This window comes from Anolis sagrei, chromosome 2 (assembly GCF_037176765.1).
Source record: "Anolis sagrei isolate rAnoSag1 chromosome 2, rAnoSag1.mat, whole genome shotgun sequence".
In the NCBI taxonomy this organism is placed as follows: Eukaryota; Metazoa; Chordata; class Lepidosauria; order Squamata; family Dactyloidae; genus Anolis; species Anolis sagrei.
Genome location: NC_090022.1, coordinates 131,316,505 through 131,328,599, shown reverse-complemented (window position 1 = coordinate 131,328,599; position 12,095 = coordinate 131,316,505). Strand labels below are relative to the sequence as shown.

At 38.5% G+C, this 12,095-nt stretch overlaps 1 protein-coding gene across 2 annotated transcripts in view; it reads left to right on the top strand.

Annotated features, from left to right (window-relative positions):
• SLC38A10 (solute carrier family 38 member 10) overlaps nt 1-12,095 on the top strand; it is an 85,921-nt gene that overhangs the window by 41,216 nt on the left and 32,610 nt on the right. For both annotated transcript variants that reach the window (XM_060764275.2, XM_067463865.1), the window contains 3 exons: nt 1,466-1,648; nt 3,139-3,250; nt 6,985-7,091. In XM_060764275.2, coding sequence (XP_060620258.2) covers nt 1,466-1,648; nt 3,139-3,250; nt 6,985-7,091 — 402 coding nt within the window. The remainder of the gene's footprint in view (nt 1-1,465; nt 1,649-3,138; nt 3,251-6,984; nt 7,092-12,095) is intronic.

Here is a 12,095-nt window from a genome sequence, read left to right as displayed (position 1 = left end):
GGTAATAATGAAGCTTTTCCCACTTTCCTTTCTGAAATAAAGCAGACATTGTGTGAGCACGTAGACCAAGTGTGGAATACCAGGTGTTAATGGACCACAATTTCTTAACCATCTTTCTTAACCACTAATTCACTAGATTGGCAAAAACAAATGGGAGTCGCAGTCCAACAGTACTTGGAAAGCTAGAGTCTCCCCACCTCTGATCTAGATACTGTGAGGGAATTAATATTTATTTATTCATTTATCTATTTATTACACCTTTAAAGCATCCCCTAACCGATATTCCTTGGTCAGTATATAAAATGTTGTTAAAATAGAACAGTAATATAATTAGACAATGAGCTAATATAACAAGATATAAAATCAAGATAAAGCCAGCAGCAGAGACTAAAACATTGCATTTACATTGCATATATGAAACCATGATTGGCACCCAGTTGATGTTTTACATACATGTCAGTTCCCTTAACAAATGCTATTCTACTTTTTTGATCATAAATGCATTCAATACACAGTTGTATAAGGGGAACTGTGACACATGGTGCATAACTACTTATCTGTGCCTTCAGCTTACTACTAGATTTATAGGGATTGTGTAAAAAGTAAGAAGAGTCACATATATGGAACTGGTTGTGGAATATTTGTGTTTAGAAGGGTAGTATAGCACAACCACTTAACTAGGTGAGTGAGAATCTCAGCTCATATTAAAAACAACAACAAAATGAGACTTCTAAGATGTAAAAGCACTTTATCCCTAAAATGTCTCTGAGTAACACCTCTCCTCAGTGCCATTGGGCTGCCAGTACTCATTGGGATCATGGAGGACAACCTCTGGGATATCTTTGTTGATAAAAATGTGACCATGGCTTCCAAGAGTCCATATTTAATATACTAAAGGAGATTTTGGATTTGCATATCATGAAGTGGTCTATAATACACAAACATTGATGCAAAATAAAATTTGTTAGTCTTGAAGGTTCCAGAAAGTTATTTGTTATTTTTGCTTTGGTAGACTAATATATATCTCTCTCTGCCCCAGGGAAAAAAATGAAATTGTTGTAATATTTTAACTTTGGGAAGAGCATTATGGTCAGAATAACCGAATGCCTTCCCTCTTATTTGAATCACTGTGGAAGTTTGTTTTACTCTGTCATAACTCCATTATAAATCTGCTCTTTAAATGCAACATTCACCTCTAGACACCTAAAAAATATCTGCTGAAATTTGGAAGTGCACAAGGATGTCCATTAAAAGTGATGTCAGATTCCAGATGGTTTACGTGTGTGGTAGAATTTAAGGGATTAGAAAAGTGGAGGGTTAAGGAAAACAAGAGGCATGTGATTAATTAAAGATGATGAGTAGAGAAAAAGATACTTCCCCTTAAAGGTAGACTCAAAGGATACATGTAGCAATTGCACACATGTATGTAGCCACTGAAAATAACTCCCATTTCTTATTTGAACAGGTGGGCTTTTTTGGCTATGTGAGTTACACAGAAGCCATTGAGGGGAACGTGCTTATGAATTTCCCCTCTAATTTGGTGACTGAGATGATCCGTGTTGGGTTCATGATGTCTGTAGCAGTTGGCTTTCCAATGATGATTCTGCCATGCCGGCAGGCACTGAATACCCTTCTCTTCGAACAGCAGGTAAATTCTTGAAGTTTAATTCAGTTCCCTTCACATACACATTATCTTCTCAGTTGCCTTGCCCCTGCTCTATTTCCCAGCTGTCTCATGCAAAATGAATATGCAGAATCTCCACTTTGAATTGTAATGGTAGTAGTCACACTTGGTGGTGTTTTGGGCTGATGATTCATGATGCCCTCTTTTTGTCACAAAAAAGATTAAATAATGACCCAGAGGATGAGTCAGTTTTGTTGTGTGTAAAGGCTAGTGAGCTTACTATGAACTTCTGTAGAGCTCTGAAGATGAAAGAGCATGAAGTAAGTTCAGAGTAGTCATAGGAAAGTGTTGATATTTGTCTTTGGTTTGCTTGAAAAAGTGCTTGTTGAAATTGGCTGTTATGAAGTAGTAGTTGCCCTCAAGTGCCTAGTCTCTTTGTGGCAGAGAAAGTAAGTAGAAAATACGTAGGAAGATGAGCGATTACAACACATAGCCAAATCTCTTAAGACAAGGGAAAATTAATGGACCTGAGTACCTTATTGATGGCTGGTATTATGATGCTGAATACCCCCACAACAAACTCTGTGGCATTCCCATTGAGAAAGCAAGTGGAAAAACTATCTTCAGATCGCATGGGGAGTCCTTCCCTATCCTAATTATGGTCCCCACTGGGAGGAGGAATAGAGAGGATTCCCTGTGTTGTCCCTTTTCTGAATGGAGGTAACAGGAAATTCTTCCACTGGAGAGGATAGGTAGGGTGCAGAAGAATTTTGTGCCCCTCTGCACAGAGAAACTGGAAATTGCCATGAGTGGATGGCATGGAGCCATACCTTATGATGTCATCTGGCTTTCCAGCCAAGATTCAGAATCAAAGGAGCACCCCATGCCTGGGTAATTATCTCCTTTCTCTTGCGGGCCACTGTCTTTATCAGCATGTTGCCACTATCTCAAAGACCACTCAGCCTGGGGTAGATGTCTGACTCTGGTCCCATCTCAACACAGAGTTGTGTTCACCTTCATATGACTATTGTCCTTCCTTGTATAATATCTGTAATGTACAGGGAAAGTAGACTTGAACGGGCCTGCTGAAGGTTTGGAGGGTGTTCTTCTTTAATAACTATCTGTGCTAGAAATGCTGAGTGAAAATATATAATTTCAGGACATTTAGGATCTTGTAAAAGTATTTCAAGGCAGTTATGAGAGCCGCAAAAGGCAAGTAAAGATGAAAACAAAAGATGTGCAAATATGTAATTTAATAAACCAAATGTTGTATTTTCATCACAATTTCACAACGTGATTAGAAAACCAGAATGATAAGATTAGACACTTGCAGATACGAAGGTTAGGCTTCCATAAGTACAAATTATAACACATAATTGATTAGACATGGTAGGAGGAGGCTTTTGCTCAAGTAAGGTTCTAGGTTAAATGTTAAAAACACACCCTGACAAAACTGGGTGAGAAGCCTGCAAATGCAATGAATTGGTTATTTACTATTTAATTTTTTTTAATAGCAAAAAGATGGGACATTTGCTGCAGGTGGTTACATGCCACCTCTTAGATTTAAAGCCCTGACCCTGGCTGTTGTATTTGGAACCATGGTTGGAGGCATCATGATACCAAATGGTAAGTGAAATGTGATTTTTATTTATTTATTTCAAACATTTATATCCTGTCCTTCTCAACCCCAGAGGGGGGACTCAGAGCGGCTTACAATTGGCAATCATTATATGCCAACAAACAACAATCAAAATATGAACAATTAGCATTAAGTTGATCAATAACATCTTCCATAGACCGGGGGGGGGGGGGGCACCACTGAGAAGGCCCTGTCTCTCATCCCTGCCAGTTGTGCTTGCAAAGATGACAGGATTGAGAGCAGGGCCTCCCCAGACAAGCGCAAACTCTGAGGTGGATCATAGAAGGATTGTTATGTAGCTGAATTTTCATATGCCTCATCCCTGCTTTTAAGTGCTCATGTTGAATTGATGTGTATTTAAACCACAAACTCACTAGTGGAACAAGGAATTCTTTTATTTACATGTTAAAATTTTAAATACATATAGGACATATATTCAGTTATTCTGGGGTGCTCCAACCGTGTTAGTTTGATTCTAGTTATTCATACCAGTTCAAAGAAGAATAGTTTTGCAGCATTTACAGAAGGTGCTCAGGGTCTGAGGGATAGAATTTCTAAATTCTTATGGAAACTGCCTCCTTGCAGGTCTTTGTTGTTTTTTCTGGCTATTTTTATGACTTAGGAGACATTCCTGGTCACAGTGACCTAGCGCAGGGAAAGAAACAATCATTATATAAAGCTTAAATTATTTTTACGTTAGAGCTCATTCCTTGTCCCATGTCACCTTTCAAAGTTAGGTCGTGATCCTAAACACACTAACTCTAATTGAACATAGCTATCAGAGATAAGACAATATTTAAAAGCATTTAAACTGTACCATTAAGCGAAGACTCGAAACAATTACCCCAAGTAAGTTAAGGATGAAAGTGCAAAGGCAGATTTCTAGATGAGTGGAGTGTTGTGTGGTTTCCGGGCTGTATGGTCGTGTTCTAGCATCATTTTCTCCTTTATAGCTGAATATTAGCACAACATAATATTGATCATAAGTAATTTCCACAACTATAAACATGATTATGAAGTCTTTGAAATAGGTCTGGATTTTCCATACCTTGGTTAGGTCATTAGAATAGAGACTGCAGTCATGAACTCAGATGAGGAGTAAGAACTGGAAAGGCAGCTGTAAAGGAACTACTGTATTTCACTGCATAATAATCACACTTCTTCCTGTTTTTTGTCTAATGTTTTGTGTGACTAATGTGCAGTGGTGACTACTATGCAGTGAAAAAATGTAGCTATGGGGCCATCCGTAGCTACAGAGGTTTGTTTACGCAAAGCAAGCCATGTAACTCTGAGGTGATAAGTGCATAGGCAAGTGAAGCCTCACCTGCCTATGCACCTGACCCTTCGCATAATAGTCACACTTGAGTGAACTAAGGGTGCAACTATTATGTGAGGAATACTAGAAATGCTGATTTTGCCACCCTGAAAATGGGGGTGCACTTATTATGCAATGAATATGGATAGACAAGATAATGTAAAGATGCATTACGTATGGTTGTGAAAGCTGGAGAGTGAACAAAGCAAATAGGAAGAAAGTCAACTCATTTGAAATGTGACGCTGAAAAAGAGTTCCACAGATACTATGGACTGCTAAAACGTCAAATAAACGTGTTCTTTTAGAGTGAGTCAAGCCTGAACTCTTCCTGGAAACCAAGATGGCTAAACTAAGACTTAGGTAATTTTAGAACAATGTTTCACAAGAAAATACAGTGTGTAGTAAGATAGAACGCCGTAGTAAAGACAAGACCACATTCAGATAGACTCAATGAGGGATACTATGGCCCTGAGCCTTCAGAACCTGATGATGATGATGATGATGATGATGATGATATGGTTACTTGAAGGTCTAGTTTTAACTAAAATCTGTCAAATATAGAAAACAAAAAAATGGGCCATAGATTGGAAACATTATGCATCCCATGATCTATGAAAGGGAACACCAGGATTTTAGAAACCAAGGAAGTATTGCATTAATCTTTTATGATACATGGAGTGAGAAATGACAGATATCCAAGTTGGATTCTGAAAGGGAAGAGGCACTAGGGATCATATTGCAAACGTGTTGAATAATGGATTTTACCAAAGAATTTCAAAAGAAAATAGTCCTGTGATGTATAGATTATAGTAAAGTCTTTGATTGTATAAATCATGAAAGACTGGATTTGCCGCAACATTTGTTTGTGATGGACAGAAATATATCATACAATTACCAGGAAGACCTAGAAAATTCTGAGAAAGGAAATATTTTGTCACGTGTTGGTAGGTGAAATAGCAGGTACCGGTCCTGCAGGTACAGGGATTCTTCAATATGGCTGATAGTTTATATAGAATGTGAACATCAGTTAATTATATGTTTATTGCTGTTTAATGTGTCACAACCATACATTCCTATTTCTATTACATTGTTGTTCTCCAAGATTTTCATGATTTTGGACATTGTCCTTTGAACTCATTGTGCTTCTAAGTAGGTGTAGGCCTGCCTGAACATTCAGATGTCTTGGTATATATAATACTGGTGTTAATGTGAAAGGTTTGTCTGGCCCATATAGAAAACAAGATAGGTTCAGCTCCCACAGCTGTGTTACAAGCTTATTCATAACTATTTCCATTGAATAAATGTATAAGATAGAAGAAGGAGCATTTAAGTCACAGAGGGATTTCTGTGTTCAGGTAGGGAGCCTGGTCAAGTAGCAAAATGGATCCACATTCACCAAATACAAATCTTTTTTTTAATGAGTGCTGTAGTTAAAGAAGAGCCAGAAGAAATTGAGAAGTGGTATTTCCTATATGGTGTTACTATGCTGTTGGCCTGAATCCTTTTGGTAGATCTATTGAATCAATTGCTGAATGATGAGTCAACACCAAACAAACATAATTGATTCAGGATGTCTGTTTAATGGGATTCAGACTTATGTGATCACAAACACATGAGATATTGTTACAATAACTCACATTATTATTTTGTAGTCTGTTTGTAGTCATTCATCACAGGATTCTGAACTCCAAAGTATATACACAAACACAGAGGCATGTATACACAAACATATACACACAAACACAATTTATATAAGGAATCATATGTTGTTGTTAACCATTTCCAACTTACGGTGAATTCATCATGTAGTTTTATTGGAAAGATTTGTTTGGGAGGGGTATCTTTGAGACTGAGAGAGTGTGACTTGCTGAGAATCAAGACACCCAATGGAGTGAGGATAAAAACCCAGGTCTCGAGAGTCATAGTCCAATGCTCAAACCTTATATAATGCAGGCTCTCATATGGTATGAGATCGATATACCACATAGAAAAAAATCGGAGCAGTGGCCATCTTGAAACTATAGTCAGAATCACTTATTATGAATTCCTGTCCCTTATGCCAACTATTAGACTTCTTCAATAGTGCAGTTCTCATGCTCTTTTCATCATTTTAATGCTTCCTGAAGGATTTGTGTATTTGTTTATTTTGGATCAGAGCAGGTATCGTGATCTACTTTGCTGCATGTGCATATGGAAATTTATGTGTTAATTCATCAAATGATGGAACAGAGTATACATAATAATAGTCCAGTAAAAAAGGTGTATGGTGTAGTGTTGGGAAACACACTCTTCACCCATCCCAGCTGTTCACAGTTAAATGGTTTCTAATTAAGGGAGCAGTTAGACCACATGCAATCTCATTATGTTGATCACAATTTGTTTGTTATTTTTCCTCTTCCTCACCAGTGGAGACGATCTTGGGCCTAACAGGGGCAACAATGGGAAGTCTGATTTGTTTTATCTGTCCAGCTCTTATTTACAAGAAAATCCACAAGAATGCCCTTTGCTCACAGGTCAGTGCCTGTTCACACTTTTCTTAAAGGAATAGATATATTTTTGTAATTCTTTTGAAGGCTGTCATGATTTATTTTAGAATCAATACTTTTCACAACTGGTCCAACTCTTCCCCTCCTGTAAGAAGTGGTTTTCATCTTTTGATTTTCCTATTTTTTTTCCTCTGAAAACAGATGAAATAAGGATAGATTTCACACTATTTCTAATTTAGGCATGTGCCACCCTCAGACATGGTAGTCTCACCAGTAGAGAATTTTTGAGTCAATGGTGTTCAGTTTTTGAAGTCAGTGTGAAAGTACTACAGTCACAATCTGGGTCTCTAAACTAAAAGCAGGATTGGACCCTCTAAATGGTTCACCAAAATCATGGTGTGTCATAGGGCAGAAAGGGTTCTAGAGGTCATATTTCATGTGTTTACCTGTATCCCTTATGAACCACTGAGGACTTTAAGATCATCTGGGGAGGCCCTGCTCTCAGTCCCGCCTTTGTCACAAGCACATTTGGCGGGGACGAGAGACAGGGCCTTCTCAGTGGTGGCCCCTTGGTTATGGAACACCCTCCCTAGGGAGATCAGATCTGCTCCCTCCCTCTTGACATTTCGGAGGCAAATTGAAATGTGGCTACTCGAGCAAGCGTTTACAAATACAGAGTAGCTAATATAGGAAATCGAATGACCTGACAATGGAATTGGACAATGCTTGAGAATAATGAGATGCTGATGATGTTGTTTTTACTGCTTTTGTGATGTTTTATACTGTTTAATGTTTTTTATCTATATTATGTTTTATGTATACTGATTTGTTGGAAACCACCTTGAGTCGCCGATTGGCTGAGAAAGGCGGTATACAAATACAGTAAATAAATAAATAAATCTCTGATCAACAGTTTTCCAAATCAACAGGAATTGGATTTATGCGCACTATTTAAGTCTAACCTTAATGCATCCCCAAAGAAGGAAAGATTGATAGGATGTTTTGGAGACATGACTTTGTAGAGGCACAGGAAGTGTTGCGAATGCGTGTTGTGTATTCCCTGCCCACTTTGCCCCTTCTCGCTGTATTTTTCCATGCTACAGAATATTATCCATGCTGTTGAAATGAGATTGTGCCGGTAAGAGCAAACAAGGTAGACAGATTATAGAATCATAGAGTTGAGAGAAACCAGATGGGCCATCTAGTCCACTCCTGCCATGCTAGTGGTTGTTAGCCTGAGCTTTTGAAGGGAAGGAGCATGTTTGTTACAAAAGTACATCCTGAGTCAAGCTGAACAAAAAAGCATTGCATTCTGCCTATGAGTATCTGTTCACTTAGCTGGCCAGTGTTAGTTGCTAGCAGTTGATTCTGGGAGGCCAATTGCCGGGCTAGGAAAGTACCGGTATCTGTCTTAAAAGCATTTAAGATGCTTACCTTTGAAATCTTAAACTATTTAGAACCCAGATATTGGATGGAGCATCTTATTTCATACTATCTTGCCTATGTATTAAAACCTTTGGATGCAATTATTATTTGAATGTGATTAGTAATGTTATCTTTCCACAAAGAACCTAGATTTTTGGGGTGCTCCTAATTTGGTAGGGGGAGAGGGAGAGAACTTCGAGAAAGTAACTGTTAGCAACATGTTGATCATTTTAGTGCCAGATTATGATATCAAATGGCATAACGTTTTATTGCATCTGTGCTGTTCTGTGAGTTTGTTGCCTCTTAGTTTTATGGTGTATAACAATGATAAATTATTCTTACTGTTTTGTAGTTTTACTATTGTATATTGCCCCAAAATCCACTGGAGAGCAGTGTGTTATAATGTGATCTAGAAATGGTTGAAATTGCCATTTAGTATAAAGGGTCTAAGTGAGCAGGCTATCTAGTATAGGTAAGATTCTTCAACTTGGTGCCCAGTTTCAAGAAGGTTATCCATCCTATTCATAAGGTAAAATAGAAATTTTTGTATTAGCTAGTTTTTTGGAAACATTTAATGGCAATATGTGGCTTTGGAGGAAAATTGGGCATTTTTTGGGTAGTTTGAAGAGTTGACTATAGAGGACAAAGAGCACAGAAATGATTACTATGGACAATTATAAGACCTGCCCATTTGCTTGTTGTCAACAGTAATTACGATGCTACACCATCGTAATTACTGTTATTTTGTCATTGTCCCCCCCCCCCCCCCAATTTGAACTCGAAGCTTAGGCTGCATTTTTTCCTAAATACATGACATGTAGCTTAAGAAAACATCGAAGTTATCACACACATTGCAGAGTTACATGTTTGTTCTGAATTTCGCCAAGCAGCCATGGTCATAGCATATTGACATATTACAACAGGCATAGAGAATCTGGGATTTGTAGTTTGGTCAGGCACCAGCACTTTTTGGGAGACAAGGATAAAGATCTTGTAAAACTGCAACTCCCATGATTACATAGCACTGAGACATGGCAGTTAAAGTGATGTCAAACAGAATTAAATCTAGAGTGTGGATGCGCCCTAGGATTCCATATGCCCCTAATGGTTACCTCATTGTAGCCACTGCTTCTTGCATGTTTTCATATCTGGTTTGCCTTAAGACTAGTTGTGTGAATTAGATGTTGTGGTGCTTTATTGTTACTGCATATTATAGAGGATACTGCAGACAACTACAAAACCCTGACATACAAACACATACTTTTAATTGAAGGGTAGTACATACTTTAAAAAAAAAGACTACTTTAAAAGTCCTAACAAGCTTCTTAATATGCATACACGAATCGCTCCTCAATCAAGAGGCTTTGTCTTTTTACTCACATTGGCTGTTGCAAAGATTAGCTCAGTTGCCAATTATGGGGCTTTACTGGTAACAGGATGCTGTATTGAGTTCACTGCCAGAGAGTGGCATGTGTGACACAGTTCAAGGTGGATCCTGGGGCAGGTGAATCCAAAATGTGTTCATTCTCCTCCTCTTTCCATCCAAATCATTCCCATGGGGAGGAGAAAAATGCTTCCCCAGATGTTTTTGTTGGCTCACAAAAGGGCGTCTAATTCTGCCAACTGGAGTTGTTAATTATTACAGACAGCTGGTCAGTCAACATCTGGCAGGGAGCCAGAGACCCAGAACAGCAGCTTGGATTAAGTGGCAGGGGTGGCTCAGTTTAAAAGCTTGGAATGCTGGACAGATGATTGAGTCACTGAGTGACAAGGGGAAGTATCAAAACTCTCAGTCAGGCTGGCGGAGGTGCAAATGACCTGGGAAGCTGCCTCCCTTTGCCGAGAGTTCCTTTTGTAGACCACGTATCTTTACTTGGCACGTTGAGACCTCACAGGGTCAGATTAGAGAATGGAGAGGGCCATGTGAAGATCTGTAAGGAAAAATGCTTGATTTCAGAAAGGGTTATCCTTGATCTTTGGAAAGTCCTCTCCAGGCTCGTGAGAAATCCTTCAACTGGTCATGTTAAGACAAACTGGTACACAGGACACTTTTCTTTTTTTTAGTTTCTAAATAGGGTTCTAAAAACACCCTTGGTTTTTAAAACTGTAAGCATGAAAGAAATTAATTTGTAAGGGAAGGTACTGGGGCATGGAGAAGACAGAGCAGAAAATAGTGATCATTCTATGCAGTTGGTGAACAGTGAAGTGGGTAGTAGTCAACATGGCAGTGCTCCTCATGACCAGCTGTCATGGAATCTGCAATCTGGGTTGTTTATGTGATTTGTGTGTATGTATGCCTGTGTGTATGTCTGTCTGTCTATCTATCTATCTATCTATCTATCTATCTATCAAAATGCTCTGTGCATAATGAGTGCCTTAAAAACAAAAGAATCAGTGAACGAAATCACACCAAATTTGGCAACAAAATGTCTCACAACACAAGGAGTGACCATCACTCAAAACATTATGATTTTGTCATTTGAGAGTTGTAGTTGCTGGGATTTATAGTTCACCTACAATCAAAGAGCATTCTGAACTCTGTCAACAATGGAATTGAACCAAACTTGGCACACAGAACTCCCATGACTAACAGAAAATACTGGAATGGTTTGGTGGGCATTGACCTTGAGTTTGGGAGTTGTAGTTCACCTACATCCAGAGAGCACTGTGGACTCAAACAATGATGGATCTGGACCAAACTTGGCACAAGCACTCAATACGCCCAAATATGAACACAGATGGAGTTTGGGGAAAATAGACCTTGACATTTGGGATTTGTAGTCACTGGGATTCACAGTTCATCTACAATCAAAGAGCATCCTGAACCCTACGAACGACAGAATTGGGGCAGATTTCCCACACAGAACCCCCATGACCAACAGAAAATACTTAAGGCCACCCAATCCAACTCCCTTCATCAGGGCAAGAAAACGTAATCAAAGTCCTCCTGAGAAAGAGTCATCCAGCCATAGATATAGATAGATAGATATGATTCACACACACACAGATATAGTATCCTAGATTTGAAAGGAACCCTTAAAGAAGGACAGTGATATGTCGCATGTTCCAGGGTGGACAAACCAGACACTCTCTACATCAACACTGACAAAGAAACAGCAAGAAATACTGTTTATCCACAAGCATAAAGAAATTACATATATTAGAAACCAACACTTTCTCATTACTTTATTTTCCAGATCAACAGACTGGGCCACAGCAATGTGTGGCAGGGGACAGCTAGTGTGTGTGTGTGTGTGTGTGTGTGTGTGTGTGTATATATATATATATATATATATATATATATATATATATATATATAATATTCTGCCAATTCCCCAAAATGGAACTCAAGGTGGCTGACACAGGAAGATAAAAACAAAATACAACTTAAACAATATGTAGCACAAAAGCTTTTTAAAAATGCATACACCCTCATATTAAAATGCTTAGAGCAGCATAAAATAAAATGTAAGACTAAGGTACAGCACATCGGCTCTTTTTTGTGTTCATACTCTTGTACCTGTGATGGTGGTATGACATAAAGAAAGACTTCCCTTGAAGATATAAAAGTTCAGTAGTCTTGTGTTGACATATACAGTCTTATGC